This window comes from Ipomoea triloba, chromosome 3 (assembly GCF_003576645.1).
Source record: "Ipomoea triloba cultivar NCNSP0323 chromosome 3, ASM357664v1".
NCBI lineage: Eukaryota > Viridiplantae > Streptophyta > Magnoliopsida > Solanales > Convolvulaceae > Ipomoea > Ipomoea triloba.
In genome coordinates, this window is record NC_044918.1 from 18,862,424 (window position 1) to 18,882,693 (window position 20,270).

The 20,270-nt window shown below is 33.6% G+C and overlaps 4 protein-coding genes and 2 non-coding genes across 6 annotated transcripts; 1 reads left to right on the forward strand and 5 right to left on the reverse strand.

The window, feature by feature from the left end:
* Positions 1-2,750: 2,750 nt before the first annotated feature.
* On the reverse strand, positions 2,751-4,588 carry LOC116014159 (embryo-specific protein ATS3A-like). Its single transcript, XM_031254162.1, has 3 exons — positions 4,416-4,588; positions 3,298-3,408; positions 2,751-3,135 (listed from the first exon to the last, which is right to left on the reverse strand). Exons 1-3 carry the CDS (start codon positions 4,548-4,550, stop codon positions 2,869-2,871), a joined length of 513 nt encoding a protein of 170 aa, XP_031110022.1. The 5' UTR covers positions 4,551-4,588; the 3' UTR covers positions 2,751-2,868.
* A 1,044-nt stretch (positions 4,589-5,632) lies between these two features.
* Positions 5,633-5,705, reverse strand: TRNAR-CCU. Its single transcript has one exon. It is a non-coding gene; the product is annotated as a tRNA-Arg (tRNA).
* Positions 5,706-7,472: 1,767 nt separating this feature from the next.
* Positions 7,473-8,612, reverse strand: LOC116013889 (embryo-specific protein ATS3A-like). The gene is made up of 3 exons (XM_031253850.1): positions 8,444-8,612; positions 8,229-8,339; positions 7,473-7,895 (listed from the first exon to the last, which is right to left on the reverse strand). Exons 1-3 carry the CDS (start codon positions 8,576-8,578, stop codon positions 7,626-7,628), a joined length of 516 nt encoding a protein of 171 aa, XP_031109710.1. The 5' UTR covers positions 8,579-8,612; the 3' UTR covers positions 7,473-7,625.
* Positions 8,613-10,852: 2,240 nt separating this feature from the next.
* Positions 10,853-14,005, reverse strand: LOC116014423 (heme oxygenase 1, chloroplastic-like). Its single transcript, XM_031254476.1, has 4 exons — positions 13,379-14,005; positions 11,577-11,800; positions 11,324-11,431; positions 10,853-11,176 (listed from the first exon to the last, which is right to left on the reverse strand). Exons 1-4 carry the CDS (start codon positions 13,788-13,790, stop codon positions 11,084-11,086), a joined length of 837 nt encoding a protein of 278 aa, XP_031110336.1. The 5' UTR covers positions 13,791-14,005; the 3' UTR covers positions 10,853-11,083.
* A 1,049-nt stretch (positions 14,006-15,054) lies between these two features.
* On the reverse strand, positions 15,055-17,136 carry LOC116012471 (peroxidase 25). Its single transcript, XM_031252010.1, has 4 exons — positions 16,864-17,136; positions 16,550-16,729; positions 16,253-16,415; positions 15,055-15,549 (listed from the first exon to the last, which is right to left on the reverse strand). Exons 1-4 carry the CDS (start codon positions 17,068-17,070, stop codon positions 15,128-15,130), a joined length of 972 nt encoding a protein of 323 aa, XP_031107870.1. The 5' UTR covers positions 17,071-17,136; the 3' UTR covers positions 15,055-15,127.
* TRNAR-UCG lies at positions 16,042-16,115 on the forward strand. Its single transcript has one exon. It is a non-coding gene; the product is annotated as a tRNA-Arg (tRNA).
* Positions 17,137-20,270: the final 3,134 nt, after the last annotated feature.

Consider the following 20,270-nt stretch of genomic DNA (forward strand, 5'->3'; position numbering starts at 1 on the left):
ATATATATATATATATATATATATATATATATATATATATATATACAAACAAAAACAATTTTACGCTGGTCATTACTCCCAAACCACCTCAACCACTCTCGTTGGCAAGGGAGTGGGGGGACTGGTGACAGAGTAATCAGGGTACCCGACCCGGAACCACTAGCACAACCCGGAACCACTGGCAGGATAGTTGTCGTTCAAAGATACCTCACTCCTCAGCATCAATGCTCAACGGTCCAACTTCTCAGCATTGATGACCAACGTTCAGCTCCTCAACGTTGATGACCAACGTTCACTCAGCATTGATGACCAACGTTCAGCTCCTCAGCATTGATGTCCAACGTTTACTCCTCAGCAGTGATGACCATCGTTCAGCTCCTCAACATTAATGCTCCATTACTAAGCTGAACAAGATAAAAGGCTCACAAAACACTTGTAGAGAGACGACACTTCTTACTGGACAAGACTACACTCAACTCATCTTGTACACTGAGCACCGCACTCAATATTGTACTAAAATACCAAAACACTGTACTCAACGCTATTCAAATACTCAATAATACTCAAATACATACCGGTAACATTATTACCGTCAATAATGATAATCTAAAAATTAGCTTGAAGAGAGATGAGAGAAGAGAAAGACGAAAAAAATAAATAATTGAAAAAATTTCGTAGGACTAAAAAATTAGGAAAACATTTTTCATCAAATTGGACATTTTTTCTATTGGTCAGAATGAATATTTTCCTTTAACTGTTATTTTCTTTGAATCACCAAACACAGGGAAATCTAAAACCAGTCATTTTATGAGTTTTCAAACAGACCCTAAGTGCTAATTAAAGTGCATCATATTTAATAACATTGCTATGTATTATGTAAATAATATTTATTCTATATGTTCATAAACCTAAGCCTTAATTTACATATACACTAAAGTAAATGTGCGTAATATGCATGTATTTCCATTCATCATGTAATAGTATGTTTACATATAATATTAATTTTATATGCCCATCAATCTAAACATTAATGTATATCAATAGATCAGATTCATAATAGTCCTTCTATATGTTTATAAAAACAAAGCTTTATTTGCATCGAATATCGACATTATAATTAAGTAATAACTTTATCTACTTAACAAAGCAAATATAAAAAGATTACCAGATGATATAAATATGTAATTGTAATAAATCTTGACTTTGAAATTAACAACATAGGCCTATTCCAATAAAAACCCATCCATTCGAGTACATATACATATAAGTAATCAATCTCAGCTCTGTCTTCTCTACGCAACGGTTGAGATGGATGCATAATCGCAGTGATTGAAGCCATGCCACACTCCTCTGGGTATAAATCTGTTGTATATAAACGTAACATACCTGTAAGCAGACATGTACACAGTCACCGTCTGCGGTTTCCAGCCGTCCGATCCCACCCTGTACAGATACAGATAACACACGTCATCCATGCACGGCCCCTTAATCTTGAATGTATCCCTCGAGCATCTCTCGAATGTATCCGAATCTGGGTCATCAAGCCTTGCTAAATACACCTGCATTTACANTATATATATATATATATATATATATATATATATATATATATATATATATACAAACAAAAACAATTTTACGCTGGTCATTACTCCCAAACCACCTCAACCACTCTCGTTGGCAAGGGAGTGGGGGGACTGGTGACAGAGTAATCAGGGTACCCGACCCGGAACCACTAGCACAACCCGGAACCACTGGCAGGATAGTTGTCGTTCAAAGATACCTCACTCCTCAGCATCAATGCTCAACGGTCCAACTTCTCAGCATTGATGACCAACGTTCAGCTCCTCAACGTTGATGACCAACGTTCACTCAGCATTGATGACCAACGTTCAGCTCCTCAGCATTGATGTCCAACGTTTACTCCTCAGCAGTGATGACCATCGTTCAGCTCCTCAACATTAATGCTCCATTACTAAGCTGAACAAGATAAAAGGCTCACAAAACACTTGTAGAGAGACGACACTTCTTACTGGACAAGACTACACTCAACTCATCTTGTACACTGAGCACCGCACTCAATATTGTACTAAAATACCAAAACACTGTACTCAACGCTATTCAAATACTCAATAATACTCAAATACATACCGGTAACATTATTACCGTCAATAATGATAATCTAAAAATTAGCTTGAAGAGAGATGAGAGAAGAGAAAGACGAAAAAAATAAATAATTGAAAAAATTTCGTAGGACTAAAAAATTAGGAAAACATTTTTCATCAAATTGGACATTTTTTCTATTGGTCAGAATGAATATTTTCCTTTAACTGTTATTTTCTTTGAATCACCAAACACAGGGAAATCTAAAACCAGTCATTTTATGAGTTTTCAAACAGACCCTAAGTGCTAATTAAAGTGCATCATATTTAATAACATTGCTATGTATTATGTAAATAATATTTATTCTATATGTTCATAAACCTAAGCCTTAATTTACATATACACTAAAGTAAATGTGCGTAATATGCATGTATTTCCATTCATCATGTAATAGTATGTTTACATATAATATTAATTTTATATGCCCATCAATCTAAACATTAATGTATATCAATAGATCAGATTCATAATAGTCCTTCTATATGTTTATAAAAACAAAGCTTTATTTGCATCGAATATCGACATTATAATTAAGTAATAACTTTATCTACTTAACAAAGCAAATATAAAAAGATTACCAGATGATATAAATATGTAATTGTAATAAATCTTGACTTTGAAATTAACAACATAGGCCTATTCCAATAAAAACCCATCCATTCGAGTACATATACATATAAGTAATCAATCTCAGCTCTGTCTTCTCTACGCAACGGTTGAGATGGATGCATAATCGCAGTGATTGAAGCCATGCCACACTCCTCTGGGTATAAATCTGTTGTATATAAACGTAACATACCTGTAAGCAGACATGTACACAGTCACCGTCTGCGGTTTCCAGCCGTCCGATCCCACCCTGTACAGATACAGATAACACACGTCATCCATGCACGGCCCCTTAATCTTGAATGTATCCCTCGAGCATCTCTCGAATGTATCCGAATCTGGGTCATCAAGCCTTGCTAAATACACCTGCATTTACACATCCTAGGTTTTCGATCAAGACCACAACTAAAAACACCAGTCACTGTCACAAGACGGGATTTTTATGTCACACTCTGTATAATATATAGTTGGAGATTTAATTTCTCTCGTCATTCAAAAAAAACATGTAGAATAGGGTGGCTGCTTTACCTCATTGCCATAGGCATCACCAAATGAAAGGCTGATTTGATCTCTGGTGTATTTTACTGAAGAACAGCTTGTTCTGATGTCCACTGTGTATGAACACTTGTTTAAAGCAATCTGAATAAACAAGAAAAAGGATCATGACTGAAAATGGGGTTTCCTTTTTCAATTTAGGGTGTGTTTGGAAAGCAGGAAAATGACTTCTGGAAAATGTTTTCTGAAAAATGAGTCATTTTCCGGAAAACAGTTTCATTTTCAGTGTTTGGTTGCATTCTGGAAAACTGTCTTTTTGTGTGTTTGGTTCATTTTTTGGAAAATGAATTAAATTGTATAATTTTACATTTTAAATTATTTTTTAAAAATATAAAATAATAATAATAATAATATATTAAATAATAATATTTCTTTTAAAAAGTAACATATGTGGCCATTTTGGCCAAAAAAATTGTTGAAGCCAAGTCCAGAAAATGACTTCCGAAAAAAAATTCGGAAGTCATTTTCCGGAAAAATGGCCTCATTTTCCTTGGTCAACGGAAATTGTTTTCAGTTGACTGCATTTTCCAGACACTGCCAAACACCAAAAGCCCGGAAAATGATTTTCAGAAATCATTTTCCGGGCTACCAAACACACCCTTATAGGAGTACTAATTGATTATAAGGCTACTCTCTTGTGAGACCGTCTCACATATTTTTATCCGTAACACAAGTCGGATTAAAATAGAAATGTAATACTTATGCAGGAGAATGTAATAGAGTACTAATCATGAATAAATTGTTTGTTAATTATTGAAAAGTGTAATAACTTTGATGGCAAAATGTAATACTTTTAGATCAAAATATAATGCTTAAGGTTGAACAATTATTTATGAGAAAAATTTAATAATAATAATAAAAAAATAAATTGATTAATTTTTACTGATTAGAGAAAGTATAATATTTATTACAAAAATTTCGATACTACTTTGATATAAAAAAAATGTAATTTTTAAAATAAAGATGTAATATTAGAAGTTGAAGAGTTAATTATAAGGAAAACTATAATACTTATGAAAAATTTGACCTGTCTCACGGACAAGGATTCGTGAAATGGTCAGAGATTTTGCCTGGATTTTATCAGTTTTTACCCGCTGGTTGGCTTTGACAGTGAAAGACCTGTTAAAGTGGGGCAATTCTGAAATATCTCTTGAAGCTGTAGATGTGGTGAAGAAGAAGAAGATGACAAGAAGGAGAAGTATGGAAAGCTTTCCACCCATTTTCATGCCTGCTTCAAATCCGGCCTGAGCCTATTAGATGTTCACTGAATTTCTAATTGCTGTCTCTTAATATTTATAGTTGAAACCTACAACTATATATATTTTTCAATTATCAGTTGTCAAGCCTAATGTAAGCTGGCAATTGAATCGTATACCTAAGTTTCACCCATTTTTCTTGTGTCGGACAATATACATTACGGAAAATATTAGATTAATTAACTCAAAATATGTACTTCAAATTTGTATTTATTAACATGAATGCTTAGATTGATTGAATGATGTACAACTTTATATTTATTAATGTACTAATTTTTTTTGCACGCTTTACGCGAAGGCTTGTGCCCAATATTTAAACTCAATTAGTAAATTATTTTGAAATAGATATAATGCATTTTTTTTATTTTGAGTTGTCGAAGTTTCATTCATTGTGATGAATATATTCCACTGTAATTTTAAGGGTACTCAACATTGTATTACAATTTTTTTATCTTTGAAAATGAATAAAATTTGTTTAAATGTAGTCTTCTTATAATTAGAGATATATCCCTTTTATATTCATATATGAATATTTATAGTACTTAATTTCAACTATCTCTATTCAAAAATTTTCACAGATTGATAAATTACTAAACATAACTATTGTAATATTTAATTAAAATCTAAATGAATTCAAACTTACTATTGAGGAATGTAAGAAAAAGTATTGTGTATGCATGTGCATGCTAATTATAATGTGAAAAGATAACATAATTATAACGGTAGAGATATTTTTGTCCAAAAAATTATGTAGTACAACTTTTATAGCATAAGGTATAACAAAAATTAACAGACAAAACGGACATAAACCAGGGTATAACCTGGATTGAAACTTATTATGTTTGTAAAAATGCATTAGTTTATTAAAATTGAAAGTTTAGAATTTTAATTTTTTTTTTTGAAAACAAAATTTTAGAATACTAATGTACAAATGCCATAAGTTTTAGTTTAACCGGTCTAATAAGTGTTGGGAATGGACATACTGTTCGTGAATAATGAATAAATATTGTAAAGATAATGAACTTGGAAAATGCTGGTTGCCATAAAAACTTCGCGTCAGGTAGGGGTCGAACCTACGACTTTCTGCTTAGGAAACAGACGCTCTATCCACTGAGCTACAGACGCTTGTTATATTTTGTTTTTCGTTTTTCTTATAACAACGTATACAATATAGATATTGAACTAGTGGACTGTTTCTCACCCCCTTTTTTTTTCTTGATTTCGTATCTAAACATTTTTTTCACTTTCATAAGTTTATTTTGAAGGTAATAGCGTAAGCTGATATATTTAATTTATATATATATAAAGGAAATATATAGTGAAGATTAACATTGTTTAATTAGAAATATTTATCAACAATCGTACGTAAAACCAACACCTAGCATTGATGGACTAACAATTTTTTTATTTAGAAAAAAAATCAAATAGGCTAACGAATTTATCGTTTTTGTATAACCAGGTCACTAAACTTAAAGTGTATGTAATTGAACTATAACAAAAACAAGAGTTAATGACCGATTTAGTTTATTGACTATAACGAAATTACCGATTTGGTCCTCGACTGTCATCATTACAAAATTAAGTCTTCAACTTTAAAAATCTTATTCAATTTCGTCCTCCGTTATCATCCTATGACTCAAATTGACAGGGGGACGAATCTAGGTATGATTTTCAAAGTTGAGGACTTAATTAATTAATTTGGTAAGAATGATAGTCAATGACCAAATCGGTAATTTCGTTATAGTCAATGAACCAAATCGTTCATTAACTCTAAAAACAAAATATTGCAATTGAGATATTTTTCTAATTTCTTTTAAGTTTTAATACAATTTGAGTTGAAAACATTTCAATCTTTACTTTCAACTAATATGGCAAGAGAAAGAGACTCTTTTTTAAAAAATGAGAAAGAGACTCTTAATTAGTACATATATGTAAACAATATAATTGGATTTTATAGTAAAAAATTGAAAAAAAAAATCCTAATTACATAACACTTTTTAAGTTTAATGATTGCATTGTAAAAAAAAAAAAGTGAAATGAATTAAATTTAAACTTTTTTTTTTATCATATCTATAATGGACTTTAGATTTTAGAAACTTGTTGAAAGAATCAAGTCCCTTCTTACTGCAGACATTATGGCCTTAGAAAGTTTCTCTGGGTATGTACTTTCTCAACCTACTGAAACACGAGAGCCAACGCCCCCACTAGGGACTCATACTTTCTCAACTTACTGAAGCACAAGAGCCAACGTCCTCACTAGGGATCAAACCTGTGACCCTCCCCCTGTGACCTCTTACTTGGGAGGGTCACAACTATGCCGCTTGACCACAAAGTCTCTGTCTTATTAGGAGTTAAACTTGTAACTTTGTGGGTAATATCTGTTCTATACATTTTCAATCTTTTTCGATCCAAAGAATCAATGTACCCACTACAGGAGTTCGATCCTGTAACCAACCCATTTGGAATGGTAACATAAGTGTTATCACACTACATAATACTCCGTAAGATAATTGTGGGTGTTTGACAAATATATACGTGTTAGCGGATTGAGTTAGCGAGTTTGACTAGCTGATAGTATTAGCTAGTAGAAAGATGTTTGGTAAATTAGTTGTTGCCTGATAGCTGATTACATACAAAATGACCTTTAATGATATAATTTATTTTCTCAAAAAGCTTATCAAAAAAGCTATTTTAAGTAGCATTTTTTTTTTAATTTTAACGTTTTAGAGAAATGCACTATTATAAAAAACTGATTAACCAAACATTCATAATGACTGTTTAACCAAGCCAAATAGATAATAGTGATCAAACAAATCAAAATTTGTTGATAAGCTAGCTAACTATATTACCAAGCATGGTCATTTTGGTTTCGAATGGAAGTAACACGAGAGAAAAGATAACATAAGTATGTAATTGTAATAAATCCTTATTTTGAAATTAACAATATAGTCCACACGAAAACTTATTCCAAATTCTTAAAAACCCACTCATTACATAATAAGCAATCAATCTCATCTCGACCGCTCCGACTCAGTTCTGTCTTCTCTACACAACAGTTGAGATGGAGGCAGCATTATCGCAGTGATTGAAGCCATACCACACTCCTTTGGGCACAAATCTGTTGTATGTAAACGTAACATAATTGCGAGCAGAGATGTACACAGTCACGCTCTGCGGTTTCCAGCCGTCCGATCCAACCCTGTATAGATACAGATAACACACATCATCCATGCACGGCCCTGTAATCTTGAATGTATCCTTGGAGCATCTCTCGAATGTGTCCGAATCTGGGTCGTCAATTCTTGCTGCATATACCTGCATTTACACATTCTATGTTTTCAACACCGCACTGGAAAATGCCAACTAAGATCATAAGGCGGGATTTACCAAAAGTGCTAGCTAGAGCCAGAAAAAGCCACAATAATTATTGGTTAGGGCCAGAAGAGAGGCTCACAAAATATGCTAATTAGGCCAGAAAGAGGTCCGGGTTTACCAAAAATGTCAGCTAGGACTAAAAGGTGAGGTTTATCAAAAATGCCAGACAGGATTTACCCATGTACACTCTCAGCTCGAGTAGTGGTGGCAGGTCCTCGCAATTCAAAAAAAGACAACAACCAAAAAAAAAAAAGTAAAATAGGATGGGTTTACCTCATTGCCATAGGCATCACCAAATGAAAGGCTGATTTGATCTCTGGTGTATTTAACTGAGGAACAGCTTGTTCTTATGTCCACTGTGTATGAACACTTGGCTGCACCAATCTGAATAAAACCAAAAAAAGGATCATGAAAATGGCCGGGGTTTCCTTTTTCTTTATAATTTATGGGATTAATTAACTAATAATTGATTTTATCAGTTTAATTACCTGTGGGTTGGCTTTGACAGTGAAAGACCTGTTAAAGTGGGGCAGTTCTGAAATATCTCTTGAAGCTGTAGATGTGGTGAAGAAGAAGAAGATGACAAGAAGGAGAAGTATGGAAAGCTTTCCACCCATTTTCATGCCTGCTTCAAATCCGGCCTGAGCCTATTAGATGTTCACTGAATTTCTAATTGCTCTCTTAATATTTATAGTTGAATGTTTGAAACCTACAACTATAAATATAATATTTTTCAATTATAAGTTGTCAAGCCCAATGTAAGTTGGCAATTGAATCGTATACCTAATTTTTGCCCATATATTTTTCTTGTGTCGGACAATATAATATACATTACTGAAAATATTATTAGGTGGCAAGGATATAAGTTCGACTCTCAGTGTAAGCATCCTAATGGTATTTTTGTTGCTCTTTTTGATTTGAGACTTTGAGCTGGTCAACTATGACAAACTAAGTTGGTTTACCTCTCTTTACTCCTTTATCAGTTATGATCACAAGGCAAGGTTTATCCAGTAGGCATTCTTTAACAGTAACTGCGAATTTTCTTCGTCAAAATAATAGGTTCACTCAAAACATGTACTTCAAATACGGATGACACATGTTGACTTTGATACCAAATTGAATCATGTGCTCCATCTCAACTAAAATGCTAAACTGATGGTTGGATTCCACACTTAATATTTATGTATTATATGCTCAACATTTATTACCAACTTCATTAGTATATTGATAAGCATGCATTTTTTATGTGTCATTTCAACTCTATTCTTTTTCTTCTTGGAGGAGGTAAAAGACTAAAAGGTGTGAACATTTACGTGACATTAAATAACAATATTTCACATGTTGAATTGTTGATGAAATAATGGATCCGTACTAATTGAGATAAATATGTATGATCATTTAAAAAAAATAGCCATATTATTGAGTTGGTTAAGAAAATAGTATGTGTAGTACTGTAGTATATTGTGATTGTTGTTACATTTACGTTACTACCCGGTCTATCCTTAAGAAAAAAATATTGTGATTAAAAAATTATAATCGTACCATCTGCAACTATTTGTATACACATAAATTTATATCTAAGAACTTCTTCAATACAACTCCTGTAAACCTATAATAACATATGAATTAGTTCATAATACTGTCTTTATTGTTCCACCTGTTTTTGGTACTTTTTTTGGTACTTAATCATTCCAAATTGGAGTTGATCGAGAGCAAAGGAAATTTACCAGGCAAAAATAAGAAGCATGTAATAGTCTGAACTAGGGCTGTTAGCGAACAGAGCTTTCGACAAACTACTCGTGTTCGAGCTCGGTAAGCGTTCGTTTATGTTCGTTTATTAAGGTAAACGAACATTAACAAACAAAATTTAGAGCTCGGTTAATAAACGAACAGAGTGTGAACAGTGGTAAGCTCGTTTCCTAAGTGTTCGCGAACAAGCTCGTTCGTGTTCGTCTAGTATTGTTCGCGAACAAGCTCGTTTAGTGTTCGTTTAATAATGTTCGCAAACAAGCTCATTTAGTGTTCGTTTAATAATGTTCGCAAACATGTTTACAAACATATATGAACGTATATTATTTATTGTTCACGAACAAATTGTGTTCATAAACATGTGCATGTGTTTGGTTATTAAGTGTTCACGAACGTGTTCATTAACGTAAATGAGCATGTTTGTGAACGTGCTTGTTAACGTTTGCGAACACGTTCGTGAACTTGTTCGTTAATGTTAACGAACACGTTCGTGGACGTGTTCGCGAACGTTAACGATCGAACACTAACGAACGCTTAACAAACGAACACGAACAGGATTTTCAAAAACCTTAACAAACGAACACGAACACAAACACCCCAAAATCCTTAACAAACGAACACGAACAGCCTCCGTTCGTTTATGTTCGGTTCGTTAACAGCCCTAGTCTGAACATAAGGGGAGTACAGTATGGCACTAACTTGGTAACCACAAAATTTTAAATTCAACCCTAGTAAGAATGATCCATTGACCAACTTTTTTTATTTGAATTTGTCAACTATGAACAATATAAGTTTGTGACAAAAATTGTCAAAAAGATAAAATCGTCCACCCCAAGCGCCCTCACACTTTGACATGAAAGAGTAAATCATGGTGACTCAAGTGACTAATAGAAGATAGACTTTTGATCACTACGCACAAGGAACTTCCTTCATTTTGAGATATTGCTCCCACACTACCAATCCTTGGTTTCTTGTGACAAATTTCACCTCTGCAACCAGTTAAACTATCCATACCGGTAAAGATCACAAGGCAAGATTTTGCCACTACATATGATAGTAAATGTGGGGTTTCCCGTCACTAAAAAAAAATAAAAAATCAGAGTACATACATAACCACGCAATTGACTGGCAGCAGGACCTCCAAGTAATACCAGAATGAACAACAACAAAACCAGGACCACACAAACCTGTGCCATATATGTTTCATGCATGTTTCTGATCTTACATATTACAAATGTATTACAAATGAGAGAATTTCACCCGGGATGATTCATATCGCGGGTTTGATCGGAGGTTTCGCATTGATAATGTATGTAAGACTAAAACAAAGTTTATGCACAATAGCCCAAAGCTTAATGGCCACGCGATAATATCATGCATCATGACAGTATCAAGCGGAGAATATCCCCGGAATACTTGAATGACTTCTCAGTCTCTTCCAAGCAATGGTTCTTCTCCTCTCTAGTCCAGCTCTGCCAAATAAAAAACATTCAAAAAATGCGTTAGGTAACCAGATATGGAAGGAAGGATCAATTCGAAGACAGAAAGAATGGTTAGGGCATCGCAGAACAATAAGTAACGTCAATTTGGCAAGTCGAGAAGAGAATTTAGGATATTACTTCAGTAACTTTATTCAGCTTGTCCTTAACATTCTGCAGCAGTTGTTTAACGTCGCCATCCCATTTATAGAACTCCAGCTCTTTGTTGTTGAGTATCATTTCTGACACCTGAATCGAGCAATAGAAGTTGCAAAGGGTCTCAACATCGGTATTATCCATTAGAGGACTCTTAGATAAAGTTTAGGTTTAGTATAATAAAGCAACGTGTCTAAAATGCGTAAATCAATTCGTTACAATCGTGATAACAGCTCACCTTTCTCCCAATCATGCGACCGCCAGCCGTATGTGCAAAGTATGTGTTATAAAAGTGGCAAATGAATGCCTGAGGATCCTTTTCAGCCAGCTCTTCAAGATAACGAGCATAGCTGACACCGGGAGTTGAAGGTTCCGGGATGGCATAGCCTTGCTGCCTAAACCATTCCAAATCTTTAGCCAGGCTCTCCGACCTTTCTAATCCCGTGTTCCTGAACTCAGCATCTGAATCCAAAGTACAACATTTATTAAACATTTGCATACATACATACAAAATCATTCATTTACCCAGGACTGATTACAGCACTTAGAAAATCTGGAAAGCTATCAAAGCACACAATCGAAAACTACACAATCAATATAAACCAAGAAAGTAATAGAATCTCACAATAAAAACAAAATATCAACCAAGACATTTCCATCGAAGGTTGATAAATATCAAGGGTTCAAACATTGCGTTTAATGCATCTCAACAGAATACATGTATGCAGTAGTAAGAAAGACGTCAGCGTTCAACCTCAATCCACAGAACCAGACATAAAGTTTGTAAATCTATCATCTACCGATCAACTCAAGAAGGCAAATGGTCTTTCAATGCAAGGTAACAAAGTATGAGCATGCGTCTAAACTACAGCTCCAAGCGGGCAGGGAGACAATATTGTTTTTATACGAGAAATAGTACATCAATTTTTAATGGAATATGTTTACTTAAGTTTTGTCTAATTTGTATCATTATCTTCTTCTACTTTTAACCAGACGAGTTTACATCACTCCTTGCCATTGCAAGAGTTCTCGTCTATACTCTATAGTGCAATGTTTTACATTATTTAAGGAAATGGGGAAAAAAATAAAAAATCAGCTTTAAGCCTCAAATTGCCCGAAATTTCATCCTTATGACCATTAAAAGAGCTTGAATAAGACAGGGTACCTGTGTTCTTGAGTTTTGTCTTCCTCAAATTTGCACTCAACCTTTTCCAATATAATTTAAACACTAACAGTACAAATCAGCTCAGCTTCGAACTTTCTTTTTGCTCTGTCTCAATCTTCAGTGCCTTAATAGTACACACATTCACTACATTTCATTCAATTTGTTGCTCACAATTTTCTTAGGGCCATAGGGGTAACTCGAGGTTTGCAGCATTAAAAATAAGTTTTCATGTGTTATCCAAGTACCAAAACTTCATCTACTGAATCAAAGAAATAGTTTTGCAATAATCATTTCACAATAGCAGATTTAACAACACCTAAACACATTAACCTTATCCTGAAACACCACACGCACACCCTTTCACTTATCTGCAATGATATAAGTATATGATGCCGGGAGAAAAGAAAAACGAAGCAGACAATAGAAACCCGCACCACAATTAAAGCTTATATAAAGAACAGTAGAAAATCATGTCTCCTGAAACATAAAAACTCTAATTAATTAACAGCAAAAGGCAGCAGCTAGTGAAATGAGAAAGGAATTAACATATAAAATCATTGAGCCCTAAAATGCAGTGGGGTGGGCAAGTTTAATCATAAAAAACCAGAGCATAAATATTTCACTAACAGCAACTAATTTCTCATATTAGATACAGTTCTTCAAACTTCAAAGCTAAACCTTTAGAAATAAAAATAAAACAGAAACAAGAAAAAATAACAATAAGTATTAGAATCACTATAATGACAATGAACCAGTAAGAAACAACCACAAAAAAGCCCTATACTAATAACATTCACATCATAACCAAGCAACCAAAGATCAGTACAATACACTTAGAAGCCATTAGAAGCCAGACATGAAAAAAGGAAACTTACATTCAGGAAAAGGAGCTTTTTCCACAATATTCTCCAAAGTATCATAAACCAATTTGCTATCCACCAAGAATTTCAAGTACCCTTCAACAGTTGGCTCCCACTTAGCCAGAGGCTGGCCTTCAGTTTCCTTCTCCCCCTCCCTAGCCTGGTCCCTAGTGTGCAGCTTCATAGCTACAAACCTCATCTCCTCCACAAACCCTTTAGCCTCCCCAGGGTACCTCTTTTTGGCCTTCTCTGCAGTGGTTGTAGCTACAACCACAAGCATCTTGGATTTTCTCGCAGAAAGCCATGAGCTTTGAGGGATTCCTTGAATGGGTACTGAGAAAAACTGGGTTTGCGGCTTTTTCAGTACAGCCAAACGGGTGTTAACTAGAAAACGCTGGGATTGAGATATTGGCGATATAGAAGCCATTAGATCATCAAAGGCAAGATTCTCCAATCGAATATTCAGACTTAGAGCGCAAACCACGGATTAACCCTCTTCTCCACTGTGGAAATCAAATGGCTGCTGAATATTTCTTGAATTCTTTGCTTTCTACTCCGTTGTCGTACACTCGTACTTGGTTATTTGCTTTAGAGGCCTGGACTCTGGAGTTTTCTTGAAGACAACTACACCAACAAGTAACAAGCCAATATGCCATAGAAAATTATCAACAGGAATAATAAGAAAGGGAAAAAGTAGAGAATATTATTAAACTAACATAATTTTTATTCTTATTATAATATAATAACAATATTAACTAAGACTCACCTTTAAATCCATATTATATTCAGACTAATATCTGTTCATGTTGGATCAGTATGGATTAATCTCTGTTCACATCGGACCAGTCTAATTAAAGAATGAGAGTACACAATTATTCATGCCAAACTGGTTAAATTTTCATTATAAATTGCTTTCTCGTGTTTCTTGTTTCTTTAAGTTACTACTTTTGTATTTAATAGGTATTCTTCTCCCAAACATTTAATTGGTATTCTTGACAAGGTAATTACGTGATATATTTGGTAGCTAGGATGATTTTTGTTAGATCTGAACAGTTTGAGGCTGTCATTTTCCTATTTTGGTTGGATATGCTTTGTGGAATTGTGGAGTATAGAATGAAACATGTTGACCATGGGATTTGCATTGGCATCTTTGATTTCATTTTCGAAATTTTAAAGGAAAATTTTGGTAATTTATATAAGGTGCATATAAAACCTTAGTTGATTTCCCTTTAACAAAAAAGTTAGATAATTCTAATTTTGTCGGACTAATTTTAAGCCCGCAATATTCTGCTCTTAAATTGAATTCCTTTTTTTTTTTTTTGAAAGGAATTGAATTCCTTTTTTTTAGGAGTGAAGAAGTGGAATTATTTGTTTAATAGAGTGGTCTATTGGTTAGTCCCTCGTGTTACAATAATTGTTATTATATTTAAAATTTATGTGTTTTAATTTTTATGTATCTCTTTTAGTTCAAATTATACATGTAGAGTACTCACCGAGCATGACTCGCATATACAAGGATTGATTTTTTTAATTTTACATTTGTATTTACTGTTATTATCAAGCTTTTAAATATGTAAGGTATGTCTATTCTAATTATTAATTTAAATTTTTAATTAAAATAATACACATTTTAATTTATTTTTAAAGTTAAACTATGTCCATATCGGACTTGTAACCCATGAGATGGCACATCTTGAACATATAACATATAAAATATAAGAAATTTTACAGTATCGTACATAAAAATATCATACAACTTGTTAATTAGTTGAACTTGGAGCAGACCTTTCTGATCTCCCCTTGTGTGCCAGTCTTAACCTCAATGCTACTCATCTTGATCATGGCTTTTTGAAACTCAAAATCAAACCTAAGCCCCAGCAATCCCCTAATGGTTCCTGCATATTTCTCCACGATTTTTCGCGTCGATTCGTCGCCCCACAGCCTCTGATCTGATTCAAGAACCCCATTCCCATCCCTCACATTCTTGAAGAAGCTCACATCAAAACCAAGCTGGGTGTCTTTGTCCAGAGCCACCTTCTTTGAGGGATCCCCATTTTTGGGGCAAAGAGTTTGGAGCTGTGTCAAGAATGCTTGGTTTATGCTTGGGTCTGCATTCCCAGTTGCTGTGAAGTTGTATAAACGGTACCTGAAGAATAAACAGTCTGTTTGGCCTATGGTGTGTGCACCTGCATACATTCATTTATGCCCTGTATCAGCCATGCTCAATTAAAAAAGTGATCGAGAATTACACTTTTAGACATTGAGTTATAGATTAATAGTGAATGCACGATTATATCGCTACTTTTAGTCACAATAATATTCTATTGATGATGATTATTTTTAAATTTGTACTGTTATGATTTTTCAAAAATTTTAGTTTAGTTTCAGAGTTAATAATATAATTTGACATCCTACTTATTTTCTCCGCCCAAATCACACTCTAATTCTATTACTTAATGCAAAGTATTGACCTTCATTGAATTAATAAGAAATTAAAAACGTCAAGGATTGATGATAAGAGTATTAAAATTTTTTGACACATATTAACGAAAAGAGCAAAAGCGTTATTTTGTTAACAACTTTGATGTCTAAAAATAGTAAAAACCATAATATAGGAACTGAATTGGCTAGTACTAAAAGTGCAATTTTTTCTTTGAGAAATATGTATGTTTCAATCTGGCTGCATAGCGCAGTGGATTAGCGTGTCTGACTTCGGATCAGAAGGTCGTGGGTTCGACTCCCACTGTGGTCAATATTCAACATATATATACAAAAATATTAATTCATTAAAAGGGAAAGTTGAGCAACTATTCTTGGATTAGTGATACTATGGTTTTTACTTGTTATTCAAAAAAAATATGTGCAGTTGGATTATGAATATATGCTTACCAACGAGTGTAACAAGATCATGATCATCAAGACCTTTAGCTGCAAATTTTTGCCTCTGAACATCAATGGAATCAAAAGGTGAAGGTAGATTTGAGGCTTCAGATGATTTAGAGATTCTTCCATCCCTTCTTCCAGTAGGCACTCCCCAACTTGGACCACTACTCTGTTATTCATTTCATTATATTCACGGAAGAAAGAAAGAATGATTGGTCTTTATTAACTAATGATTGAATGACATATAGAAAGAATTTTTATGCAAACACAGTATACTGTGAGTATATGACTCTAATTGATTACCAAGTCAACTGCGTCTCGAGCAGCCAAAGCTAATATATCAGCACACGAAACAGTGGTTGGGCATAAAGCTTCGAGCTGCGATTTTGCATCCTCGATCACTTCAAACCCTCTTAATCCCGTATTAGGCAATGCGACTCTCTCAGCCGAGCTCCCCGAAATCAAAACAGAACCATCACAACCCTGATCAGATCAACTAAATATCACTTTTAGTTTTTCAATTATATATAGTGAAGTTTTCATATTATAATTACGTACTCGATCGGGTTTTAATTTGTAACTATATAAACAAATGACAAACTTGCATACATACATACCCGAACAAAACAATCGTGGAAATGAAGGCGAAGCAAGGCGGCTGCAATGGTAGGATCTTTGTTGAAGTGTGCTTCAACTGTAGACCTTACAATGGACTCGGCTTGGGGGCAGGAAGAGGAATAGAATCCAGTTCTGAGTTCTCCCTGGGCTGATGCACGGAAAACAGTTACTAAGATCACTACAAGAACCAAACACCAATTTCCCATTATTTGCTCTCTCCTCTCTAGATAGCTACTTCCTATGGAAAAAGTGGGCTAAGCTAGCTTCATCAGTAGTTTTCAACGTTGGGATATCATTGATATGATTAGTAGTACTTTGATCTATTTATAGCTACAGAATGGATTGGAGTGTGGAGACAAACTATTTTTAATTTGAGTGTCATTTGATGGATCCCATTACCTTCCTTGAGTGGAAGCAAATGTGTACAACCTTCCTTGAGTGGAAGATTAAATTAAAATGGGTGTGCAATAACGATTTTGGAAAAAAATTACTTTAAAATGGGATTCAATTGAAGATTACTTAGATTAATCTTATCTAGTAGGATACATATGTCAATACAATATGCAAACAAAAAAAAGGTGTTAATCGACTGATTGATGTCACGAATGAAGGCAGCAATAAAAGTTGGAGGTTCAAATTTCACTGGAAACATGAATGGAAAAGGCTCAAATGATGTGTGACGATGTAATGTATGGATTGAGTCCCTTGTGCGTGCATAAAAACTATGATCTAACTGATGGGCTAATTGTGCGACTCCAAGCTACTGGCCAGCATGGTTTAGCTAAACATGGTTTTTACATGTGGATCCATAATTAATAATGGACCCAAGTCTAAAACGGCAACATGTTATATCAAGTCATTAAAAGGGTCAATCAGTGCATCATGTTTAATGACATTAATCTTATACTATATTTATAATATTTGTTCTATATGTTTATAAGCCTAAACATTATGGCAAATTCTCATATGAGACTGTCTCACAAATCCTGATCCATGAGATGGGTCGAGTTTTTGATAAGTAATATATTTTCCCACATAAGTATATATATTACAATTTTCATCATAAGTAACACTTTAATTCTTAATATTATATTTTGATTTAAAAGTAGTGTTACATTTTTCATCGTAGTCTGCTAATATTTATAAGATTTATGTGTTTATTTATTTAGTTATTTTGATTATTTAATTTTACTAACTTTGTGTTGTTTATTAGACATTATTCAATTGCAAATGGTAGGTATTTACAACTAGTATACAATGTAATAAGACCCAATATTATATTGCCTTTGTTTATATGTGTGACGCAATAAAAGATCCATTATGGATGAAGGTTGAAGCACTAAGCAGCTGTCTTTTTGTTGTGCACTAAGCACAAGCTTTTAGTTTTAGGCACGTGTACTTTGCAGAACGAATATACTACATAATACATAGTATTTAATTTGTGCATGTAAATTGTGAAGAAGCTAAGGCCACTAGATCGAGTGTGTAAATTAGGTATTCAAAATATATAATTACAAAAATGTTCATGTGGAACAATGTGAGAATGGAAATAGAAAATTCTTTGAATGCATAATATATTGAATTAAACATCTCACTACAGATAATCCGAATTCATTCTGACTTGATTCGAATCGGACGTAGACCCCTCAAAACTTTACCTAAAAATGATTATTTTAACCAGCCTTGAACTTGCGCATTCAAGCTAATTAAGCTTTAATGGTGGATGGAGAGTCAAGAAATTTGTTAATTGGAGACCCAAGAAGAGAATCCAAGAGCATTTAATTGTCTTCAAATAATGTGCAAAAAGTCGGATAAAGTGGCTCTAACCCTTATGAGTTATGAACAAATACTACAATGTAATAGAGTTAGTAGTACTAAAAAAATAAAAGCTCAGACCCATGAATCCATGATGACATGGAACCATTTTGGCACATTTATGTGTAACAAATTTTAAAGTCAATACTATTAAAACTTGCCTTATATTTTGAAGAAAGAATTTAAAATTTGATTGAAAAATAATTAAATGCTTCTTAAAAGTCAATATAACTAGAAAGGGAAGAGAAGGGAGGATCACGCCAATTAAAGTTAAATTTTATTCCTTTTTAGTTTTCATTTTAGTCTAACAATTTTAGTTTGATTTTAGCATGTAATTTTTAGCTTGACTTTTCCTGCCTTTCATGATGCTTGTACACGCCACATGCACCTTAAATGTGGCACATGCATCTATAAATGTGGCCAAGGATTTATAAGCTCAAATAAGCCATTGAGTTATTCATATCATGAAAGTGTAATTAAGCATTCTAATTAGAAAATTAGACACTTAAATTTAGAAAAAAAGTATAATTAACCCTATTTGGCATGTTATAAAAAAACTTTGCTGCCAACTATCATGAAATCGCCAACTAAACTTTTTTAAAAGAAAAAAATTAATATTTTAATATTAATAAATTATTATTATTATTATTTATTTATTTATTATTATTATTATCATTAATTATATAAATTTGACATTCAAATCATCAAAATATATTGATGTGACATTCCAATAACCTTTAACTTGAAAGTTACCTGCAATAACAAGTCAAATGGAGTAATTGTAAGTTCAGGTGTTTAATTGAAGTTTTTTCTAATTCGAGAATTTAATTGCACTTTCTTGAATGACAAAGAATTTATGTTTGTTCAAATAGATTCTTTAACTATTTGCCCTAAAAAAGATTGATTAATCAAGGAGACCATCTTTGTACACTCTAAGCATTAATATCTCCAAAGAGCGCGTAAATTTTTGAGTTCATCACTAAATGACTAAATTCACATTAGAAGTTGAGATAAAGGACTAATGAAAGTGATATAATTGAAAAGATTCAACCTTTTTAATCTCAATATTCTTGCTTCTTTTTTCTCAATATTCTTGCACTTTATAACAATTTCAGTTTCCTCACTCTACTAAAAGAAACATGAATATTGTTTTGCCAAAGTCTTGGGTGCACAACAAGGGAATCTTTGGAGTAAGGCAATTAACAGTTAACAGGAGATTAGTTTTTATTTATTTTTTATTTTTTAATACAACTGACTCTATTACCTTGTAGTTCGACCTCATGACCTCCTATATGCAGGGAGGGTCACTACATATCATCTAAGCCAGGGTGCTTGGCAACAGGAGATTAGTTTAAGTGTGGTACAAATTTAAATGTGTCTCCTATAGTTAGAGTCTATTTATGACACCGTGAGTTTCACCGTGACTTTTCAGCATAGTTCGCAGGTTCCAAAGGTCATGGCCGAGTTCACGCCGTGACCACCCACTCTACGCAGCAGTTCTGGTTTCTAGGCCATTTTTCACCTTGTAAACGTTTGAACTAGCCTAGCTTTGTGACCTTCAGGAAAGTTGTAGCCCGGCCTTTGACTTTCC